Raw genomic sequence first — 25,099 nt, forward strand, 5'->3', positions numbered from 1 at the left:
CTGCAAATTCAATTAAAATGTTAATAAATGAGAGACTGCTTTGTCATGACTCAAAAGAAGTCACGGGTATTATGCAAGCCCGTGTCTAGTGCATAACAATGAGCACATGGAAAGAATCAGCTAAGTGATTGCCACCTCGATTTGCTTGTGAAACTGAATGCAGTATATTTAATGCTTTCCCCCCATGTCTGCCAAGTAAAAACAGCAAACAGGAATAGGTATGAAATTACATTTGCTTTGTTTTCTAACTGGATGTTTTGTCTCAACACTGAGCGGGTTCACTCCAGGACTCTGTAGAAGGAGGCAACAATTCCTGTATACTAAATTTTCTGCCCTTGTGGGGATCCTGTGGTCTTCCAGATGTTGTGGGGCTCCCATCAGCCCCAGACAGCATGCTCAATTGTCAGGGATGAACGGCGTTGTAGTCCAGTGGCGTTAGTCCAGTGCATGCATAAGGTCCCAGGTTCAATCCTTCACTGCTCTCATTTAAAAGGTATCATGCAGGTGATGATGGTAAATATATTTTCCTATGAGACTCTAGAGAGCACCTGCCAGTCAGAGTTGATAATATTGACCTGGTATATATGTAGGTCTCCCATCAGCCCCAACGAGCATAGCCAATACTTGGAGATTGATGGGAGTTGTAGTGCAACAAAATGTAGAAGGCACCGCCAGGGACCAGGAATGAAAGCCATCTTCAGGTGTTGAAATGGAAGGTTCTGAAACAGAATAGGAAGGTTGATCAACCTTTCATCATGAGATCAAAAGGTTTTGAGAGTCAATGGGGAAGACTTCGTCACTTCTACTTGAGCGCTGCTTTCTTGAGCTTGGCCACTTTGGCCTTGGGGATCTTGGCTTTCACCTTTGCCTTCACTGCCTTGGTCATCTTCTTGGGCTTGACATTCTTGGGGCTCTTGGTCACCGTCTTCCTAGCTCCCATGGCAGGCTTTTTGACTGCTTTCTTGGGGCTCTTCTTGATGCTGAGCTTCTTGGCAGGGCCCCAGAAAAGCTGGCACTGGGTGAGCTTGCAGAAGACGGGCAAACTAATATCAGTGTACTGGATGAAGCATCAATATTTTTCAGAGACATTGTTGATGGAATCTTTCGAGAAGTTGGAGATGGCGTTTGTAAGTGGTCAATGTTTCACAAGCATATAGTAAGGTTGGTAGTACAATAGCTTTGTAAACAAGCATTTTGGTTTCCCTGCGAATGTCCTGGTCTTCAAACACTCTGCACTTCAATTAAGAGAAAGCTGCACTCACAGAGTGACCCTGCTGGGAGTACGAGATTCTGACGGCTTCGCTCACCAGGGTCATAGGGTCAAGCCCACTCACCACAACAATCCAGCGAGTGAGAGAGTCAATGCATACCACGGTTAGATACCCAAGAACTGAGATATATGCAAGGCCCCTGTATGAAAAGAAAGAGTGGGAAGCTTAAGTGGCAGCTGCGTCCTGAATAATTCAGAGCCATGACTGTGGTGTATGAGTGAGTTGTAACTAGCTGTGCCAAATTAACAGCCTCTGCTAGGAGTGAATTAAGACAAATGGAGTTGGAGCCTTTCTCGTTCCTCCTCCTCCCGGGGAAAATGTCACGTTGTTTTGGGTCCAGGCCAGCTTCTGCCTCAAGGTGCTTGTTGGGGAAATGGAAAATGAGAGATGAGTCCTAATGGCAGCTACAGCAGCAGGTTTCTGATGGGAAGAGGCTTGTCAAAGCCTTCAGCATGTTCCGTGTGAGTCTGACAAGGGGGAGGCTGGGCAGCCCAGCTCTCACAGGTAAACCTGTGTCAGGACTATAGCACTTCAGGTGGCAGGGGGGAAGTCACCTGATAAGGCACTCATTTCTTGGGATGGGCAAGTCTATCATTTGCATTTCCTCTGAGCTGTTCAACAGTGGAATGGGCTACCTCACTGGAGGTTTATAAGCAGAGGTTGGGTGGCCATCTGTCATGGATTCTTTAGCTGTGTTTCCTGCATTGCAAGAGGATGGAGTAGAGGACCGTTGGGTCCCTTCCAACTCTACAGTTCTATGCTTCTAATCCCCCAGTCCCATCTTAAGTTAACTTCTCCATATTTCCACATCAGTTTCCAATTTCCTCATGAATATTCACAACCATTTTATTTCTCCTAATATGCACACTTTCTGTATGCAATTTCCTCTGAAATATACATTTTTACAGTGCAATTTCCCCTAATATGATACCGTTCTGCATGTTATCTTCAGAAATAAAAGGATTTTAATGCACATTTTACCTTTGTCTATGTGTTTCTGTACACATCACTTAGATGGAAAACTGCATAGCAGAATTCTCAGAAGTGTGGATTGTAAGGGTGGCTGTGTTTCGGTTTGCGTTCTGTTTTGTTTATCCCAACAGTTTGCATTTTTTATGCTATTTTCACAAATGCACACATTTATGCCTGCTCTTTTCTGCAGTAGGTACATTTTTGTACACGTGTACTATGATTTCGCTGGAAAACTGCAGCGCAAAATTCAGAGAAGTGTTATCACAGGACGGCTATGCTTCAGTTTGCATATTATTCTGGGAAGTGCAAATTGGGTCACCTTATTTTTAAATGCAATCAGGATTTAATTTCTCCCCCACCTTTACCACCATCTTGGTATTAGAAGAGACAACCTCCAGTGGTTTCGGGGGTGGCAAGTAAAGGGCCATAGTGTCAGAGGCTGAGTGTCTGCTTTGCATGAGGAAGGTCCCAGATTTGATCCCCGGCATCTCTTAGAAACCTGGAGAGTTGTTCTTAGTCACTGTGGACAATACTGAAGGTGGACCAATGGTCTGACTTAGTAAAAGGCAGCTTCCTTATACTTAGAATAGAAGAAGCAATAAACAGCCTAGTAGCTGGTTGCCTCATGGTTAGCATATTTTAAATTATTTGTTGCAGTTATTCTTTTTCAACATACTTTGCAATGAGGATCCAAACAACAGCAGCATAGAATGCTCACCTTTTTTAAGGAAAGGTGTTATGTACTGAGTTCAATAGGATCCAAAAGGCAGCAGTCTGGTCCTAGAACGATAGGATTCAGAATGCAGCAGTCTGATTGGTCCTAGAACAATAGGATCCAGAATGCAGCAGTCTGATTGGTCCTAGAACAATAGGATCCAGAATGCAGCAGTCTGATTGGTCCTAGAACAATAGGATCCAGAATGCAGCAGTCTGATTGGTCCTAGAACAATAGGATTCAGAATGCAGCAGTCTGATTGGTCCTAGAACAATAGGATCCAGAATGCAGCAGTCTGATTGGTTCACAGGAGACACCCAATCCAGCTCCAGGTGGAAGTGAATCCACAACCTGATTGGCCTACAGGTGAATCCCGGAATTAGCCAAACACGTGGGGCCCATTGTGTAAATAATGTGTGTAAAGCAGACATTCTGGGGGAACTTCCATTCCTCCTCACCACTATGAGCTGCATAAAGAGCATAAAATCCACTCTCGACTCCAAGTATATTGTCCTTTTGGCCCCCATAGCTCAGCAGCAAAGCATCTGCTTTGCATGCATAAGTTCCAGGTTCAATCCCCGCCCCCAGCCTCTCCATTCTATTTCAGTCTCACTGCCACTCGGTCACAGGGTCCATTTTGTCTCATTTTGTGTGGATCTTTTCAGAAGCATGTGCAAAATGTCCTCTTTAAATTGTATGCATTTTATAAACATTTTAATGGATTATATTAATTAATTATTTGATTTAATTTAAGAACTGGTACCAATAAAATATGTCTAAGTGATTTCACAGTAGATAATAATAATAATAATAAAATAACAACAATTAAAAACAATTCCCTATGTAAAAAAAATACTTAAATAATTTCATATTCAAATCCAATACAGAAACACACTGGGATACCGATCTCCACTTAAAAGGCTTCACCAGATGTCCAAAATATAATATAGATTGCACCCATCTGCTGTATAACCAGAGTGAGTTTCAAAATGGAGGTGCCACCACACTAAGGCCCTGTTTTCTGTTCTCCTACAGAACAAATCTCCTCATAAGATGGTATCTTCAAGAGGTCTTCTCCTGTTGAGCAAATGATTGGGTGGGTGGTGGGTATATGTACACACACACACACACATTTTTCAATGCTTTCATCCATAAGATATGCATCATTTACATAAAATGCTTTATTTTATGCAATGGAACTGCATCACAAAATCCAGAGTCTTGCAAAATCCAACCTGGAGTATCAGGTCCGGTTGATCTACTTTGAAAGCGGATCAAATGAATTCTTCACCCAGCCCTACTCCCATCAGCCCCAGACAGCATGGCCAGTGGGCAGGGATGAAAGATGCTGCAGCCAAACCAGTTCTGGCAAACCACATGGAGTACACACCTGACTTTTTCTATATGCTGGGCTGATCCTTCCTCTGTGGCGCATGGAACCTCTGTTCCCCCTTCCTTCCCCACTTCTACTCTGCACCAGCCAAGCAGTAAATCCAGCCAAGTGGTGCATACCTAGAACCACCCTAGGGTGGCCTGTTAAATAATGTCCACCATGCTGTTCTTTCCCCCAACTCTTCATATTTAAATTGTCGGCCAGAAGATGACTCGGAGACTGAGAAGCACTCCCAGCATCTCATCTGAGGATTCAAGTCTTGTCATCAGATGTTCCTGCTAGGCTGGATCTCAGACATGGTAATTAGAGGTTCTGACAGGCCACTGAAAACGAGATACAGGACCATGCCTTTTGGTCTATCATCTCTGTCCATGTCATCATCACTTCCTCTGCCTGCCATTGCCTGCCTGGTTGCTCAATTGAGCGAACCACACAGCCTCCGTGCCATGTTACAATTTGGCCATTAATTCGGGCCCCATATTCCATCTCCAGAGATCAGATTCTCTCTGATGAGCTCTTAGATGCCACCTGTCACTGGAGCAAGAGTGGGATAATTAGAGTTGACACCGTGCACCAAGAGATATCTTGGAAACGGAGCACACAGAGAAAAAGTCACATGGGGAGACTGAAAGGAAGGCTAGAGGGCTGTATAAAGGCTGTTACAGTGACAAAGTTGAAATGTAAATGGCTTCCCTGAGGTGTCTAATGTGTCGACTGTGTTGGTGGGGCAGTGTTCTCTCCAACCTGCCAGTTCAGAAGCCCCCAGATGTCTATAAGGGATTTAATAGCTTCTGTGCTTTCAAAGGATTTGTGCCTGTTCTGTTTGTCTCAGTTCTGTTTGTCTGGAAACATAGCAATCCCGCTTAACATCAGCAGCCGATGGAAGGCAAAGATACTGGAAGTAAATGCATTTGGAAGAAATGGCAAGAATGAAGTAGGAAGGGCATTCTGGTATTAGTGGGATGGAGAGCTGAAAATCATGCCAATATATTTCACCTCTGACAACCAATGCACTCCTTTGGATTCAAATAGTACATGGGTAAAGGTAAAGGGACCCCTGACCGTTAGGTCCAGTCATGGACGACTCTGGGGTTGTGCTCTCATCTCGCACTATAGGCCGAGGAAGCTGGTGTTTGTCCGCAGACAATACCAGTTGCTGAAAACCAAAGAGGGAAGTGCTGTTTTGCTCAGATCCTGTTTGTGGCCTCCTATGGGGGACGCGGGTGGCGCTGTGGGTTAAACCACAGAGCCTAGGACTTGCCGATCAGAAGGTCGGCAGTTCAAATTCCCGTGATGGGGAAGCTGTCTGCAGACAAACGCTGGCTCCCTCAGCCAATAAAGCAAGATGAGCGCCGCAACCCCAGAGTCGTCCACAACTGGACTTAACGGTCCGGGGTCCCTTTACTTTTACCTTTACAGATGACTGTGAGGACAGGGTGCTGGAATGGATGGGCTGCTGACCCGATCTAGCAGGTTCTTCTTACTTTCTTATGTTCTTATCAACTGTTGCACAAGAAGAACCAGCTGTTGCGCCAAGGGAAATGTAAGCACATTACCAAAGATCATGGTGCAACAGTGCAGCAGTTGCTTTGCAACCTTTAAACTCTGCCACCTGGGCAGACAATGGTGAAGTTTGCAGCATTGACTTTTTCAGACTTACTGATGGCAGCAGCAAAGGTCAAAACTCCAACAGCAGGGGTGTAGCTTGGATTGCACACCCTCCAATATTCCAATCCAGATCATCACTGCCCAGGACCTGCCTATTGCTACATTGCTGGAGGCTTGAGACATGCCTGCCACATTTGTTGACTTGGCGGTAGTCTGTCTCTCACTTATTCCTCAGCTGAGAAGGTGTTTGTTTCTTGAGCTGAAATTATCCGCAAATAAAACATAATGGTCTGTAATGGGTTCTCAGTGGTTCCAAAAGGCATTGCCTTGTCCACAGTCTCTTGAAATGCCAGGCTGTGTATTGCACATATAAAGCATATCCAAAGGAGGATGATCAGGATGGGGAAAGGCTCAGAAACCAGGCCCTGCAGGGGTTGAAATAGCTGTGCAAGTTGAGCTTGGAGGGACAGAAGATTGAGGAGAGCCAGAGAATCACAGAATTCTATAGCTGGAAGAGACCCCAGGGGTCATCTAGTCCAGGCATCCGCAAACTAGGCTCTCCAGCTGTTTTGGGACTGCAATTCCTATCATCCCTGACCACTGGTCCTGTTAGCTAGGGATGATGGGAGTTGTAGACCCAAAACAGCTGGAGGGCCAAGTTTGGGGGTGCCTGATCTAGGCCAAGCTTTTCAATGCATGACACCTGTCTCCCAAATAACTGGGATTTGCTCTTTAAAGAGATAGTGATGGCCACCAACTTGGATGGCATTAAATGAGGATTAGATGAAATTCAGAGGGGACAAGGCTATCAATGGCTTCTAGCCAGGATTGCTGTGTCCTACCTCTGTTGTCAGAAGTGTCACAGCTGCTGGGAACAAGTGGGGAGAGTGCTGTTGCACTCATGTCCTGCTTGCAGGCTTCCCAGAGGCATTTAGCTGGTCATTATTATCAGGGTCCCCATCCCAAATGCTACAACAAGATTTATTCAATTCTTACAATGGTACTGGGATGCGGGTGGTGCTGTAGGTTAAACCACAGAGCCTAGGGCTTGCCGATCAGAAGGTCGGCGGTTTGAATCCCCGCAATGGGGTGAGCTCCTGTTGTTCGGTTCCTGCTCCTGTCAACCTGGCCGTTCGAAAGCACATCAAAGTGCAAGTGGATAAATAGGTACCACTACAGCGGGAACGTAAACGGTGTTTCTGTGTGCTGTTCTGGTTAGTCAGAAGCGGCTTAGTCATGCTGGCCACATGACCCGGAAGCTGTACACCGGCTCCTTCGGCCAGTAAAGCGAGATGAGCGCCGCAACCCCAGAGTCGGTCATGACTGGACCTAATGGTCAGGGGTCCCTTTACCTTTACCTTTAAAATTGTACCACCCAGGCTACAAGTGCAGATCACTTCAGGCACAACCAGACAGTTTGAGAACAGCATCCAGGGCCAGAGACCAGCTGAGAAATACAAAAGATGTCTCAGCAGACAGCCATACCTTTCCCTCCAGCTTTTCAAGGCGAAATGTGGCACTTGCAAGACTCTCCCTGTGAGACTGGTGCACTTGGAAGTGTGTGCTTCTCCTAGAGTGTTTGGCAACAGCAGAGCCTGCACCAAGTGACTGGTGATGGGACCCCCCCCCAGCTCCCCACTCCTCTATGGCTGGTGGTTGATGCCCTCCCCTGGTGCTAGAGAATCTCTCTACCCAAAGGACAGGGAGAGGAATTGCCTCCCCTTCCCCAGCCAAGAACCACAAAGGAGCAATAGCCTCTTCCTTGCTCTCAGGTGTGGATCCCTCCCACTGGCATTCTCCAGGCCTTCTCCCCTTCCTCTGAAAGCAGCTGCCACTCAGCCTCAAGCAAGTCTGGATTGCAGATCACCCCAACTATGGGAACAGGAAGGTGGGCTTTTGGTCTGATGAACCAAAGCACTTCATATGTTCTTAAATATCTAAGGGGCTGCTACATATAATATATTTCAGGTGCCTATCAGCAGAAAACCAGAAAGGATTTTGCTGGAGATGTTGTGGGGTTTTGTTGTTGTTTTGTTTTTTTAATGATCTCTCATTAAGTCCCATCTACCCATGGAGATAACATAGTGTTTGATCCAGAACATCCATTCCAGAGGCATCAACGCTGGCAGCTCAAATTGGATGTTTGCCTAGAACGAGTCCTTTTAATATGTGCCATTTCCTACTTCATCCAGGTATTACCTTTCAATGAGGCAAAACGTATGGATGCTTGCCACGCAAAAATACAGGAGGAAAATTTAAAGCAAAGGCTCCTCCAGAATTTAGTGGGAGGCAGGACTGAGTGGCTTTTCCTTCTTTCTTGTCACCTTTCTCCTCCCAGTGATCAGGATTCCCCCCCTCAAATTAATTCCAAGCTGATTTCCACAGCAGGAAGAGAAATGACCAAACCCACCATTCAAAGTCCTGTCTGTCACAGTGAATCAACATTGCCTTCTTCACCCATGCAAGGCATCACATGGTGGTTGGGTAATCATGCATGTGTGAATCCACACTTCTTCTTTTCATGCCTCGTAACCGACTTGGAGACCCAAATGACTAAAGGAACTAAATTCACTGTATCAGCTCTTAGATATGAACCTGCTCTTAGATCTGGAAGAGAGGTTCCTCTCATTGTTCCACCGCCAGGAGAAGTGGTAGTGATGGGTAGGGCCTTCTCAGTGTTGGTGCCCCACCTATGGAATACTCTTCCCATAGAGCAGAGTTAGCTAACCTTTTGTGGGTCAAAATTTGGACAATTTTTCCAAGGACAGCATCCAAGTGGTGGGCGACCAAAAGTGAATGTGGCTAACCCTCCCCCCCTCTCTCTCTCACACACACACACGACACACAAACTCCCCTCCTAAGTTGATCCATACTTACCATCTGAGGAAATGAGCTTATTTCTTCTTCCTGCTCATTTAACGACCACTCTGATGCCTGAGGAGGCTGCAATTTGCCTCCCCACCAAGACATTGAGCAGGGTGGTTTAAACATTTCCATCCACCCCAGTGCCACATCTACTTTAATTGGATTCTTCTTTTTGCTACTGCTGACAAAACTGGAGGATGTTGCAGGGATCTGGGAAATAAATACAGTGGTACCTTGGGTTAAGTACTTAATTTGTTCTGGAGGTCCGTTCTTAACCTGAAACTGTTCTTAACCTGAAGCACCACTTTAGCCAATGGGGCCTCCCGCTGCCACCGCACCGCTGGAGCACGATTTCTGTTCTCATCCTGAAGCAAAGTTCTTAACCCGAAGCACTATTTCTGGGTTAGTGGAGTCTGTAACCTGAAGCGTATGTAACCTGAGGTACCACTGTACTTGCTGGGCGGGTGAGAACAAGACAGGCGTTCGCCCCTACCCCATGCCTTAGACTTACAACTGGCACTAATACTTTTGACATTTCAGCACCCAAAACATAGGGAGCTGCCCTATATTCAGTCAGATCATTGGTCCATCTAGCTCAGTATTGTCTACACTGACTGGCAGTGGCTCTCCAGGGTTTCAGGCAGGCTTCCACTTGCAATTTTATCAGCTTTCCCCACGTCTGCCTTTTGTCATCTTTATTTTCCTAAGTGAAAAAGCCCCAAATGCAATAACTTCTCCTCAAAGGCCAAGCAAGTAACTTGGATATACTTGTCTTCAGGTGTTCTCCCACTTCCTTCTTGAAGTCCCTGCCCAGCAAGTGACAGCGCCGACTTCCCATTAACATAACTCACCTGGGCTAAATGCTGTGACTTCTACTTATGGGCTCTAAGCACTGAATGCCCTGCTAAATCAGTGTCTCTCTCTCTCTCTTGTAAGCCTGCCAAAGGGGAAGAGCTGTCGTTGAAATGTACATTATGAATGCCGAGAGAGCTTCTGCACTGCCGGGAAAAAGGATTACCTCAGGAACCAGGCATTGAGATTAAAATCCCCAAGCACAAGAGCACTTCTGAAATGCAGGGTATCGGGTGGAAACAGCAGCAGCAGCAGCATAATCAGCAATAACTCAAGAAGCCCATAATATGAAGCCTCCATAAATGATATGTTTACACAATGGTTTGCTAAAGGCAGCGGTGCGGAGAAGCAATACATGCACGGATTTGGAAAGGCATTAGATAATTTCATGGAAGATATGTCCATACCAGGGCAGTCAAGATATTGCCCTCTAGGTGTTATTGGACTGCACCTCCCATCTGCCCCAGGCAGCATGGCCAATAGTCAGGAATGGGAGTTGTAGTCCAAAAACAAATGGAGGCCACCACTTTGACTACCCCTGGTCTATACTCTTGGTCTATAATCTCCAAGGCATGCGAGATTGCTCAGGGTTTGTGTTTCCTTTTGGAAATGAGTCACAGCGGAGACCATGGTGTCTTTAGGATATATGTACAACCTGAAGGGACACGGGTGGTGCTGTGGGTTAAATCACTGAGCCTAGGGCATGTCGATCAGAAGGTCGGCGGTTCGCATCCCTGCGACGGGGTGAGCTCCCGTTGCTTGGTCCCTGCTCTTGCCAACCTAGCAGTTCGAAAGCATGTCAAAGTGCAAGTAGATAAATAGGTACCGCTCCAACGGGAAGGTAAACGGCGTTTCCATGCACTGCTCTGGTTCGCCAGAAGCGGCTTAGTACGCCGGCTCCCTCGGCCAATAAAGCGAGATGAGCGCCGCAACCCCAGAGTCGGTCACAACTGGACCTAATGGTCAGGGGTCCCTTTACCTTTATCTTTACAACCTGAGCCTACAATGGAGGGGTTCACAGCATTAACACCCCCCAAAAGGTCTTGTTTCTTCCAGGGTAGCAGCGTTGGATTCAAACATTGCTCTCAAACATTGCTCTGATACTGCTGCTTGCTACTTTACTTCTAGGTCACATGACACATACCAAATCTGTTGTCAAAAACTCAGGCTTTGTCCTTCTGAGAAATGGAGGAGTGGCCCCACCCATTTGCCATCTGGCCCAGAGCCCCCTCTCTCTTGCTTTGGTAACAGCCCATCAAGTCAGGTAGTTAGCTGAACACTGGAAGCTGGCCTGGTTTATTTAGCTTTTAACACTTTCTGAGTCCATGGATTAGAATTTTCTGGCACCCAGTTGGACATCTCAAGCCTTGATGAAATTCTAACACTTACTTGAGCCAGGAATTTATAGTGGTCTGGAACCCATAAACTCAAAATGCTGTATTAGCCATTGTCCCCCACTTTTCCAGAGTTCAGAGGTGAGTGACAATCCTTCTCTCCCTTTTGTACATGGCTCATGATGTCATGACTAGTTATCAGCAGGCTTGGTGGATACCTTGAGTGTGTTAGGTCACCACTGCTCAGGCCAAGTCTCTGCCCAAACAGGAAAATCTTCCAGTCTGTGAGGGCCCAATGGCAAGCCCAGATAGATGGGGACTGTCTAAGGTCACAAGGTCCTTCACTGTTCAGGAAAATACTGCAGTTCTCATGGTTTACCGCATGGGGCAGCTGCAAGGAGAATTAAATGTTCCTAGGTAGTTCCTGCCCGGAGGAAATTTTTCATTAGGAAAACAGTGGTGGGGAGCAGGGTTGGGAGTTAATATGCACAACCACACCATAGTTTCAATCATAATTGCTTCTCTCCTTGGGCAGCTTTTACAAAAATGTAAAGAGATGGGCAATCTGGTCACAAATCTCCAGCATTTTATTTAATTTGGCCATCGGTCTCAGCCAATACAAGAAGCGGAAAGTGTGCAATAATGAAATAACATCCGGCTGAAGTCAAAGACCTGAAAGAGGCTGGGGGACACCACACACTTTTCACCAACCTCATTGTCTTTTGATTGACTGCTGAAAGACCAGAGGTCAAGTGCCCAGTGATATCACACACACTCCATTTAATAGGATTTTTCTTCGTAACAATGCATGAGATCAAAGATAATGTAAAAAATTAATTTCCCGCATGCAGCTGAGCACTGCACACACATTTTAAAAAGGGGGGGAGTAAAACCATAGAAAGAACAGTGTTCTCTCAGCACTGGTTGATATGGAATGGCACGTTCACGAAAAGATGCTGTCACAACTTGCAGAAGCCAAAGGTTGAGGCTCAACCCCTACCATGTCCACTTCAGAGGAACAGGAAAAGACCTCTGTTTGAGACATCAGAGAGCTGCTGTCCATTAGAGTGGACATTCCTGAGCTAGATGAACAATTAGGGTGACTTGGTACAAAGCAGCTTCCTATATTTCAGTGGTGAATGCATAAGTGTTGCTTCAAGTTTCAAGGTATTTCCACACAAGGGCAAGATTTTGGAGTGGGATTCAGTCACATACTGGCAAATTCAGGTTGTGCAATTCCAACTGAATGGGAAGTCTTGGGGAACAAACTTCCCCAAAGACCAGACCTTCATGCAATAAGAAAAGTGATGTGGAATTGCACCGGAAAAGTGTGTGGTAAACACTTCCTTTGATGAACATCTACTAAACTCCCCAGAAACAAATGGGAACAAATGCTCATTGAATAAGTGGCATTTGTCTAATCTCCCTGCAAAGAAATCAGGAGGAATGCTCAATGAACAAGTCATGTAGAAGCACCTCTCCATCTTCCACAAAGAGATTTCAGTGGTTTGCAAGGCCATTCCACTGCCGCTGTCACCCAACATCTTGTCTCTCGCCTCCTTTTGCCCTCTGTGTGACCAGATGCATGATCTCTGAAGCTCCCACAACTGTCTTCTGTAAAGCCACACCTGACATAAATCAGAATTTTGATCCCTGTTCATAGCAGACAGTTATTTTTGCTTCATTCAGGCATGCGGCAACAGCAAAGTTCATCCATCCATCCATAATTCATAGCTGCACCCCGTAACTGTGGGTTCCCCCCTCCCCTTTTGCTGAGAATTTGATAGGCAGCTCCTAACCTCTTTCTGCCCTGCTTTCTCTAGATTAGATTTAGATGAACAAGCATGTGTGAGAGATAGAGATTCTCTTATAAACCTTCCTGAGAAGTTCATCAGTTTTAAGAGACAAGGGTCAGAACAGGGAGAATAAAATCCACTTTACTAACAATGCATAATGAGCCTTATGTTACTTGTTACCAGAGGGGAACTTATGAGTCATCTAGTCAACTGCTCTGCTGAGTAGAGGAGATCCAAGCTCAGAGCATCCCACACACATGGCTATACAACCTGTCCCTCCCAAACTCATGTGGGAACTAGAACACAATTCCAGTCATATTATATACTTCTCCAGATCTTGTAATGCATTTTCAGTGTGCAGGAAGTACACTAAAAAAGGCATATTTTATGTTAAAGGTAAGCTGATGAGAGGTGTGGAGTCCAGGGACATTCTTCACCCCTCCTCCACATGCAAAGAATATAGCAGTGGCCCAATGCTTTTGATTTTGTCCTGTCAATGAAGTGAGGGACATGAGGCATAAGTTGGTAATGCAGGTGAGCTGTGCACAGGTGAGCTGCAAGCAAGCTGCCGGCCAGCTCTGTGGAGTCTCCTTTTATTGACACAACATGCAAACCCAGCCAGATACATTTTGGGCTGTGACCTTTACACATCTTCCAGTCCCAAGATCATTATTTTGGCACCTGTTTCCACCGCGTCATTTTCCCCTTGCACAGTGTATGACGAAGGAGACAAAGGTCTCAAAGACAAAGGTCACAGACAGGACACGGCAGACGACTGAGACTGCAAAAGGTTAGACAGAGGGCAAGATGTTCAGACAGCTGTGGCTTTATCTGTGAGGGGGAGTGTGCCCCGCACCCCAAGGTCACGCGTGCAGGCAGACTGTGACTGTCTGCGGGTGGGGAGTGTGCTCCACACACAGCGATCATCCCTACACAATGGAAAACATACTGCTTGAAAGGTGTCTCTCTGCCCCCACCCCACCCTCAACTCCCCTTCCAGAACTCTCCTATCTGAAATGCCTTTGGGAGCCCAGAGATGACCTCTATAGATGTCAGCATATTTGTTTGAAAGACTATTACAGGATAGTGGTCCGTGAAGCATGTAGCAAAGGAACAGCATCCTAATGATTTCAGTGGCATTGCTGTGGTTTTGCATTCTCTTTGTCCAGAAATCAAATGAGGATCTCGGAGCAGCACATTTGCTGCTAAAGAACTTTCCTGGGGGCCCTTAGCCCAAGGAGGACAGAAGAGGTCTGGTGGTGAAATGATGGGCTGGAGCAGAGATATTATATATATTTACTCAGAGTGGACCCAATGAAATGGAAGAAGCTCCATTATTTCAATAGGTCTACATTGATAAAGCCTACTGCCTTCAGAATCCAGCAGTTCCCTTACTTTAGGGTAGAGCTGTTGGGTTTCTAAAACTTTTAATTACTCTTACGTTTGTCCCGTTTGGATCGAAAGGGATGGTGGACAGTGCTTGGAATGATCTAGTTAGATAGCTCAGTTGGCTAGAGCTATCCAACTCTCCAATTCTATGATTCTAGATTGAATGAAAAACACTGCATTTGTTCAAAAATATCTGAACAGTACCTGAAAGTAGTTCCAGTGCCTCGTAAGCTGGATGTGAATTAGGTTCGATTTGTGATATAACTCTGCATGATTTCTAGTCCATCATCAGGCTCATTTTCTTACATGTGGTATTTTTTTTAACTCTTTGGACTCTTTGTCCCTCGAGACCTTAAAACCATGTGGGTGTGCTGTCACCACCAAAGGCTCCAAGTGTGCCTCAACCCTTGACAGGGCCTTTTCAGTGGTGGTACCCTGTAGCTGGAGGGACGCGGGTGGCACTGTGGGTTAAACCACAGAGCCTAGGGCTTGCTGATCGGAAGGTCGGCAGTTCGAATCCCCGCAATGGGGTGAGCTCCCATTGCTTGGTCCCTGCTCCTGCCAACCTAGCAGTTTGAAAGCACATCAAAGTGCAAGTAGATAAATAGGTACCGCTCCGGCGGGAAGGTAAATGGCGTTTCCATGCACTGCTCTGGTTCACCAGAAGCGGCTTAGTCATGCTGGCCACATGACCCGGAAGCTGTACGCCAGCTCCCTTGGCCAATAAAGCGAGATGAGCGCCGCAACCCCAGAGTCAGCCATGACTGGACCTAATGGTCAGGGGTCCCTTTACCTTTACCCTGTAGCTGGAATGCCCTCCCTGGTGAGGTGCACCTGTTTCCATCATTATTAACTTTCAGGAGGAATTTGAAAACATTCCCGTTTACCCAGGCATTTTGGTGGCAGAAGAATGCTGTTACAGGCAACACTTAGAGAAGAGGATGATACTGCTTTTAATGTTTTTCAATGCAACAACTTATGGAACATTTTTAACTGTAACTGCTTTTAGACATTATTTATCGTAATTGCTTTTAGAATGATTAACTGCTTAGCTGTTTTGTTTTGGAAATGTTGATGTGCTTGCCTCCCTAGACTCCTTTGGGAGGAAGGGTGAGATATAAATTCAATAGATTATGATGATGATTGATGGGGAAAATAAACAATTCAAATTCCACTGTATGTGGGTAGGAATGTTTCGTGATGTTCTTTTTGTCTATGTATGTATATTCTGTACTTCAGCTCAGCAGCTTGTAACATTCTGAATACTGGGGAAGAAATTGTCAATGGTGGTCCAACCCCCTGCTGTGCAGGAGTCACAGTTAAAGAATCCCTGACAGATGGCCTCCCAACCTCTGCTTAAAAACCTCCAATAAAGGAGCGTCCATCACCTGCCATGGGAGTCCGTTCCACTGTTGAACAGCTTTTACTTCCTAATGTTCAGTTGGACTCTCTTTTAATCAGAATCCATTGATTTGGGTCCAAACAAGCTTACTCCATTTTCCATGTGACAATCATTTGGGTATTTGAAGATGGCTATCATATCTCCTCTCAATCTCCTCTTTTCCAGCATAAACATACCCAACTCCCTCAACTGTTCCTCATCAGGCTTGGTTTCCAGACCCTTGATCATCTTGACCCCACTTTTCTGCATACGTTCCAGCTTGTCAATATCCTTCTTAAATTGTGGTGCCCAGAACTGGATACAAGACTCCAGGTGGAGTCTGAGTCAAGGCAGAATAGAGGATGTTTTTGCTGCAACAGGCTAACACGGTTCTCCCTCTGAGCTATATCAACCCTAATACTTTTCAAAAGCTCTAAGGATTCAATATACAACTATGGCTCTGTGGTTAGCTGCAATCAAAGGCATCTGAACACTGATTTACTCTTCTGCATTCTGGGCAGGTCTTTCTCTTTGGGAGAGGCAGAAAAAATAATGCTTGAATGTAAATTATGCCACAGCAGTTTCTGATGTTTCGATAAGATTTAGATCCACTCTGCATTTAAACAGAAAAGTAGAAAATGGCATTAAATTCAGATAAGTGCAAGATCATGCATATTCGGGAGGCAGAAATATTAAATACACCATCATAATGGAACAGAAGGCCTGGCTGGTAATGGATTGTGAAAAAAGAGTTCAGGGTTTTAATAGATCATTCCTTCAGATCATCACCACTGCAAAGTGGGAGTTAATAAATTATTTGAACGTGCATTTTGCGCCTATATTTTAACAACCTGTAACAAACGGGTTTGTGTCATTTCACCGAGATGTGGGCGAAAAGCTTCAGGGGAAAGTGTGATTTATGAACCAGACTGACAGAAGCTCATAAAATCATGTGACATCATGAATGGAATGGAAGGGTGGAAGCACCAAGAATACCAGGAAGAGGCACAGCATTGAACGCAGAAGATTCCAGGTTCAATCCTTAGCATTTCAAGTCAGGGCTGCAAGAGGACCCTGGCAATCAGTGCAGACAATGCTGAGCTAGATAGACCACTTGTCTGACCTTCTGATGTGCAACAACCAGAACCGTGCACAGCATACCTGTCATTTATCCTGATTTGTATTTAGGATGCAGGGTGCAAGCTGGATGCAAGAAAAGGTGTGTGTGTGTGTGTGTGTGTGTGTGTGTGATAGCAACTGGGATCTGGCTGTTTCTGCCCCAGTCCCATGATGGACCGAGGATGCTGCATGAAACACTTAAGACCCATCCCTTCACTCTTAGCTTTCAGCCAATGAGCAGTAATGGTGGGTGTGGTGGAGTGGAGTGGAGCAATCCTTCCAACATCAGGATCCATGCACCTGGATGGAGCTGGAGTGGAGCAGGATGGCGGTCAGGTCAGTGCTGGGCAGATGCTGCAGCTCAGGCCTGGAGATCACAGCAACTCTTCCCAGTAGGTCTTGCCCTAATGAAGCAGTTGTGAAGGCTGAAGGCCCCTGCTTTCCCACCACTGCGTTCCCCATGGTCTTTCCCTAGTAGCCTAAGGCTTTGTCATCTTATCTCTCTTCATTCCTCTCTGTCTTCTGGGAGACCAGGGGGTTGCAGAGCTGGTCGCAGCAGAAGGGGGAGGCTTCCTGGCTTTTTCAGCAGCCTGCCCCCACTCTCTTCCAGCCTTGATTCTGGACTGCCCTCTACCACTGCCTCTTCCTGCTCACTAAACCCTGTTGCCCCTTCAGCTTCTGACACCTTTGCCTCCCAGTCTTCTCCCTCTTCTCCCTCTGACCACTCATCATTGTCCCACCTCTAATCCCCTGGTTCCTCTTCCTCTGGGGGTGCCCTTGGGGGTTCTCAAGCTGGTTCCTCCCTCCACTCCTCTGCATCCAGCCAGTCCATGACACTTATAGTTATTTCTACAGATCTGAATACCACACACAACAGTCTAGTGTCCAGGCAGCTATTCCCATATCTGTGTTCTATGAAGCAGTTGCAACAATAGGGGACCACTTCCCCTCTATCTGTGCCTCCTCCTGATGGGCTGCGTGCATACAGCCAGAGAGTACACCTGTGTGGAAGTTTCCTCAGCTCATCCCCTTCCTGGTTCTGGGAGAAAGTGGTGCAGGAGAGGGTGAGGAAGTACCTGTTCCTTAACTTGCCTGACCTGCCTCTTCCTCCTTTTCATCTGACCCATCCCGTGCTCCACCCTCCAGCTCTGAAGCTTCCCACGCCTCTAATTCTTGCCTCCTGGTCAGTAGAAGTCCCCACAAATCACTGACCCCCTCTCCCAAGTCAGACTCCAGCCCCTCTCCCCCAGGTGTGCACTCATCAGCATCCTGCCAGTCCCAGATAGCACCACCCCATCCAGAATAGCTGCAGTAACACTGGTATCAGGAGATCGGCTCCATCCCACTGCACTTCTGACTACTGCCAGCAAGATACAGATTTGACGATTTCACCTAGGGACTTCATTGTTGCTGCTTTCCTTCACCCACCTCTCCTCTTGTTCCCAGGTCTCCGACAGATGCGACTACGTCTTTGTCAACGGGAAGGAAATGAAAGGGAAATCAAACGTCCGTGTCCATTTCATGTACCAACATCTGAGTGCCCCCCTGGAGATGACCGTGTGGGTGCCCCGCCTCCCTCTGCAGATCGAGGTCTCTGACACAGAGTTAAATCAGATCAAGGGGTGGCGGATCCCCATCGTCTCAAATAAGAGGTGGGCTTTTGACTGAGGTTGTTCTATTGGGTCTAGATGCAGGTTGTGCACTCTTTGCAGATGGTTGCCATTAGAGTTGTGCACCACCACCACCCCAGCCTGATCTGGGATCCTATCTGGGAATTCCCACCCCCCTGGCCCAGGTTGACCCAAAGAGTACCCAACCCAGATCCAACAGATCCAGACCCAGGGGTTATAAACCCTAATTAAATATACACTTGGGAGAAGGGCACTCTCTGACCACGTTGAAGAGAGCAGGTTTAATCTTGCTGGGTGCTGCATTGCCACTGCATTCTCTGCAGGGAACATGCTGGCAGAGCAGAGCCTTGCAGGATTGAATCCTCCGCTCACCAGCTGCTGAGTGGAGGATCAAAACCTGCTGGGGTCCTCAGTGAGTTCCCCTGCTTGGGAACAGGCAATCACAGCCAAAGACCCTTCTTTAAAGAGGATGGTGTTGGGCCAGTTAGGCGAATATTCCAACCTGATACAAGACAGCTTCCTGTGTCCCTATCACTGGGAGGATTTTAAGTCAACCTTAAGGCAATCTTCTTTGCCCAACCCCTCTGCTTTTTTTGCCTTGACAGACCAGCTAGGGACAGCGATGACGAAGAGGAGGATGAGCGGAAGGGAAGAGGTTGCACCCTCCAGTACCAGCACGCCATGGTGCGGGTGCTCACACAGTTCGTAGCCGAACCCTCAGATCCTGGCGGGCAGATGACCTACCTGCTGGGCTCAGACTGGCAAGTTGACATCACTGAGCTGGTGAGCGATTTCATACAAGTGGAAGAGCCGAGGATTGCAAAACTGCAAGACGGGCAGGTGCTGGTTGGACAAGAGCTGGGGATGACGACGATTCAGGTAGGAGGAAAGGAATGCTGGGAAAAAGCAGAAGAGCAGCCATTCTGGATCTGATCATATATTCACCTAGCCCAGCATGAGGATGCAAAATGTCTTTCAAAAACTATTTGAAAATAATACATAAGGCATCATCATCATCATTGTGCTGGGCCCGGGGGTAACCCGAGAACCGTGGTCAAGGTTCGGTTCAGAATCCAAAGGTTCCGCTAGGAGTCAGTCCGACAGGGCCAAGGCAGGACACGAGGCAGGAAACAAGGCAAGGACAGGTACAGGATCTCAGGCAGGATCTGGCACACAGCAATGTTGCTCCTGCAACCTGGGTCGGGGTCCGACAGCCTTTTATCTTTGTTGGGGTAACGGCTGGTCCTGATCCCCTGGCGACTCACCTCCCTGTCTCTCCTGAAGGCCAGCACTCCTCCTGCGAGTACTCAGGTCTCTCCTTCTCTCAGAGCTTAGTCTCAGCAGCTCGGGAGAAGTTGGTGGGTTACTAGACCCAGGGGCCACCTCAGCCTCCCCTGACCCAACCGGTAGTGGAGCAGCTGTAAGTGACAGCCCAGCTGAAGTCAACGAGGTCATCCCCGCATCTGGAGCCAGGGCAGGCTCCGGCCCCTGACTCGGCCCAGCTGGTGTTTGTTGCAGGGGAACCTGTGCAGACTCGGACTCTTCAGAATCAGGCTCCAGACTTGGTCCAAATGCCACCTGAGGCAAAGGATCCGGTGCAGACTGAGACCCCTCTGGTTCTGAGCCTGAGCCCGAGTCCCAGGCCATCACAATAATAATCACTTATTGCATTTATATCCCACCTTTTCTCCAAAGACTTTGAGGCATACATAGTTCTCTTCCCCTACATTTCATCCTCACAACATCCCTGTGAGGTAGGTTAGGCTGGGAGGTGGTAACTGGCCCAGGGTTACCCAGTGAGCTTCCATGCCTAAGTGGGAAATGGAACTTGGGTTTCCCAAATCCTAGTCCTACGCTCTAACCACTAAGCCACACTGGCTCTCCTGGCATTTAACTTCTACAAAAATAGCTAAAATGGATAAACCCCTCTTGCCTACTTCCTGGAGGGGATGTACAGCTCATGGTTGTTTCACACATATGTGCTAGGACTGTCCCAAAGTTTCCCAGTTCTAGGAAGAGATCTTTGTAGAAATAACAAAAATATTGAGAAAACTGGGGGGTGGGGGAACCTCCTGAAATAGTATTGTTGGGTATATTCAGTGGAGAAAGCCAAAGGTCATTATATACACATTTAATTGGTTATCGGTTTATGGGAGCAAGAATACATTGACAGCTGGAAACTGGAAAGAAACGAAGGGTTTAAAAGTACAAAAACTGTATAATGTAATTTAGGACATAGCGCTTTCTGAAAAACTGACCTAAAACTGGTATTGTGTGGCTAGAGGGCAAAAGAGAAAGAGACTTTCATGGCAGACTGGTTTCCGTTCATCCAGTAAACGAACAAAGGCTCTACAGGACAAAGTGTACCTGCCACATTCCATAATATATGGTTGTGTTAACATTTCCCTTCATATTGATATTAGCAGCTTTCAGTCTCTCTTTGTTTCAGTGCTATAGATTGGGGGAAAGAGGTGGGGTACGCCCAGTTTGTATTCCCCCCCCAATATTTTCTTTTTTAATGAAAACTTTCTATGTTATATTTTGAAAACACCCACTTTTTATGACGTGGACGCGGGTGGCGCTGTGGGTAAAACCTCAATGCCTAGGACTTGCCGATCGTATGGTCGGCGGTTCGAATCCCCGCGGCGGGGTGAGCTCCCGTCTTCCGGTCCCAGCTCCTGCCAACCTAGCAGTTCGAAAGCACCCCTGGGTGCAAGTAGATAAATAGGGACCGCTTACTAGCGGGAAGGTAAACGGCGTTTCCGTGTGCGGCTCTGGCTCGCCAGAGCAGCTTTGTCACGCTGGCCACGTGACCCGGAAGTGTCTGCGGACAGCGCTGGCTCCCGGCCTCTTAAGTGAGATGAGCGCACAACCCTAGAGTCGGACACGACTGGCCCGTACGGGCAGGGGTACCTTTACCTTTACCTTACTTTTTATGACATAGAACCTCCCAATGTGCCTTTTAGGCAATAGACAACTGCCTTGGCCCTATCCCAGTAGCCAGGACTGGCCCAAGACATTTTGGCACTGGAGACAAGGTGGGCCACCAACACTTCCTCCTCACAAATCTGGGCCGGGCCCTGGTGGGGTGGGAGGAGACCAGCAGAAATGCAGACATTTTGCAGGAGTGCTCCCTCTTGATCCAGTTGTCGACCAAAGAGCCAATCAAAGTTATTTTTAGGATTAATGTTGTTGAGGTTTTTTTAGGATTTTACCCCAACTGGTGGGCTGGATTAGGTCCCCGAAATGGACTTTGGACATGCCTGAGAGTCTTGGCAAAATAGGGGTATTCCATAAGCCAAAACTGCTGCTCTCCTTGGCTTTGGCTTTTGGCTGCATCTTCAGCTTACCCAAAGCTGAATTGGAAACCACCAAGGCCGGATAAGGATCTCTTGCCCCCCCAGGAACATGCACCGTGAGGTGGGTCCCCTCAGATCACCTCATAGGTGTGTCAGCCATGCAAGGGCAGCCAGCTAGCTTAGGGGCTGCAGGGCAGACCACATGGCACACCTTCCTAGCCAGTTTCTGTCCCTCAGCATTTGCTGGCTATGGAAGCTGTCTCACTCTGCCTTATGATAGGGCTTGGCCCTACCCATTGCAGTGAGCAGGGAGCACAGGCCTTCCAAGCACAGAGAGCCACTGCCAGTTCCTGAGAGGGGGAAAGACAAGATGCAAGGAGCTCACCGTGGTCCAAGCATGGCGGCAGGAGCGTTGGATTGGCTCTGCTGCTGTACCTGCACCATGCTGCCCTTCCTGCCCCTCACCCTCTCAGGAACCAGCAGTGATGCTCAGTGCTCAGAAGACAGGTGAGCGATGCTGCCCTGCTTCACAGACCACTCGCCCCTTATCCTTACCAAATTGCTTTTCCTCAACAGGTAGCCTTTAGGAAGTGGGGAGACTGCAGCCCTCGGTAGCAATCTATATTTATATGTTGCAAAAGCTGAGAGTCTCATCTTGCCTTCTGTGACTGTCCATAAATATAGAGAATGTATATCTGGGAAGGGAACTGGAAGCGAGAGGGAGGAGGCGGGGAAGGCTAGTTGGCCTATCCACTTGAAAGAATATGTATAGCCTGTCACTCGAGAAATCGTCAAAGTCAGCTGCTTTTGAAATGCCAAGATCTTAGAGAGCGATAGCTCAGCTCACATCCATCTTGCTTAATTCACTTTTCATAAGCCTTGCTTGTCTTCTCTTCAGAGTCTTCTGTAATGCAAGCAAAAATAAAAAATATATATAGATAGGTCACTGCCCCGATGGGTTTGCAATCTAAGGTCAGACAGTAGGGATGGGTAACAGAGGGAGACAGGAGGGAAGGGAGACGAAACATAATGAGGGGTTCTGTTTAGCTGCCCATAATTTGTCCCCATTGTTTGTTTTCAATCACTAATTTTGATTGAAGGAAATGTGATTGAATAATTGTATGACGTTTTTAGTCAATGAATCAATGAATCTGTGGGTTAAATTAGCATATGGGGGAAACAATCTTTTTCAGCCAAGAAGGATGATGTAGATATATGTTGCGGCAGGAACTATAATAGAAGAGTCATTCCACCCTACACAACAGGAAAGGGGGAGGGAAGAATGTTTTTTTTTTAAAATGATGCTTCACATTGGAATTAACAGAAATGTCTGTTCAGATAGATAGATAGATAGATAGATAGATAGATAGATAGATAGATAGATGATAGATAGATAGATAGAACTATCTACTGCCATTTGAGCTGATAATTTTATTGATTGATCTGGGGAAAAGGCAGGATGACAACAACACAACAACAGCAACAAAACAACGGAATATTAAATAAGTCAGATTTGCTTGTGTTCATTCATAAGTCTGTTCCATCCTAGTTTTGTTCCAAACTGCAATTTTATTTTTTTATTTTTTAAAAGATCTGTTTGTTTTAAAATGCTTATTTACGTTACAAAGTTTATATCCTGCTTAAGGGGCAAAATCCTCTAAGTGGTCTGAAATAGCATATGATCACAAAATCTGTATCCAAATAGGTATTTTACCTCATGCTACGCATTTCTAAATTATATGATCCTAAAATAACGTAATTTTAAAGTGTGTTTTCAAACATATTTTGAGCAAAAACATTACCATGAAATTCATAGATTACCATGAAATTCAAACTGCTAGGTTGGCAGGAGCAGGGACTGAGCAACGGGAGCTCACCCCATTGTAGGGATTCAAACCGCCGACCTTCTGATTGGTAAGCCCCAGGCTCAGTGGTTTAACCCACAGCACCACCCCATAATTGCTTACTTGGGGCTTATTATTTGATAGATTTTGCTGCTACCTTCAATTTGTTTGTCTGGTCATTTTTCTACTTACTTTTGTTGTTAGCTGTCCTGGGCATGCTTGTCATAAGCCGCCCAGGGAATATTTATTGATAGTCTGCTAATAAATAAATAAATCCAACAAGGAAAGTTGGGACTGAAATGTTTTATACTTTTTTAATATATAAAAAAGGTTTTAAGATGTATGACTCTCCTTGCGGGTTCTGATGGGGTTGCCTCGGTTTTCCTGAACAGATTCTGTCTCCGCTTTCTGACGCCATCTTGGCTGAAAAGACTGTGACTGTCCTCGATGAGAAGGTGACTATTACTGACCTGGGGGTCCAGCTGGTGACTGGGCTTTCCCTGTCCTTACAACTGAGCCCAGGAAGCAACAAGGCCATCTTTGCCACGGCGGTAGCACAGGAAATCCTCCAGGTGCCAAAACAGGTAGGAAGCCTCATTTGCCTAGTGACAAGCCGCCATTTCTGAGGCCTACTGTACTTGGGCAATTCCCAGCCAGCCAAGCATATACCCTCCAAGTGGAGAGTCAAAGAATTTGGAAAGCCACCCGGGCTTTCTGATATAATCTCAGAATGTCCCTATTTCCCCCGCCAGTGCCAACTGCTGCCAAGCTCAGGGAGAAGGATGAGCTGGCACTTGTCCCAAGCAATGGAGGTGGTGGCAGCTGTGGCTGCAAGGGAGTAACCCATGGCCTCCGCTGCCAGCCTCCTCTCTTGGACAGCTTGTAGCAGCTGCTGGAGAGTCAGCAAGAAGGAGGAGAGGCTGCTGCCGTTGGGGCCCAGACTCACTTGACATGGCCGGCTCTGAGTGGCAGGCAGAGGACAGGGCTACCCTGGGTGGGAAGAAAGGAGGAGCAGAGCTGAGCGCAAGGAGTCTTGATTATTATTATTTTAAATGCTTTGTGCATTCACATCTAATCTTGCCCCTTTCTAAAATTTCTTTATCAGTGTGTGTTTTTCTTTTTGTATATCTACCCAAGAATAAAATGAAGTGAAATGTGCATTAAGCAGTTTTCTCCAAACCAGGGGAGGGCATATGTCCTGTTGGTCAAGTGGTTGTCAGACTTCAGGGAATCAGCCCCCCCCCAGTGGCAGTAGATAAGAGATCAAATGAAAGGAACGCCTCACCAGTTAGAATCTTTAATAATCATAGCAAGAGAACAAAGAACACATCTCATAGAAGTGGTGGTGCTCCCAATTAAGGGATGCTCCGCCCTCTGTCCCTATTAATCTACGTCACTCCTACGTCTTGTAATCTGAGCTTGTACCCTTCTGTGCTTTCTGTTCTGACACTTTCTGAGCTCTCCGTGACTTTGGAGAAGGGGGGTGGATGCTATCCAGAGACTGTGAATCTGTTAAGTCTCTCTCTCTTCTAGTGTTTCTTCTGCTAGCTGCTCCCCATCCAGTATTTCCCAGCTTCTGCCTTCTGAACTATGCCCCTCTGCAAACCACTGTTCCAAATCTATGCTGTCC

The 25,099-nt window shown here is 46.7% G+C and overlaps 1 protein-coding gene across 2 annotated transcripts in view; it reads left to right on the forward strand.

Annotated features, from left to right (window-relative positions):
• Positions 1 to 25,099, forward strand: part of LOC128404418 (transmembrane protein 132D-like) — a 468,160-nt gene that overhangs the window by 437,288 nt on the left and 5,773 nt on the right. For both annotated transcript variants that reach the window (XM_053370015.1, XM_053370016.1), the window contains 3 exons: positions 18,142 to 18,347; positions 18,932 to 19,205; positions 23,862 to 24,053. In XM_053370015.1, coding sequence (XP_053225990.1) covers positions 18,142 to 18,347; positions 18,932 to 19,205; positions 23,862 to 24,053 — 672 coding nt within the window. The remainder of the gene's footprint in view (positions 1 to 18,141; positions 18,348 to 18,931; positions 19,206 to 23,861; positions 24,054 to 25,099) is intronic.

Source organism: Podarcis raffonei, chromosome 16 (genome assembly GCF_027172205.1).
Source record: "Podarcis raffonei isolate rPodRaf1 chromosome 16, rPodRaf1.pri, whole genome shotgun sequence".
NCBI classification, from domain to species: Eukaryota; Metazoa; Chordata; class Lepidosauria; order Squamata; family Lacertidae; genus Podarcis; species Podarcis raffonei.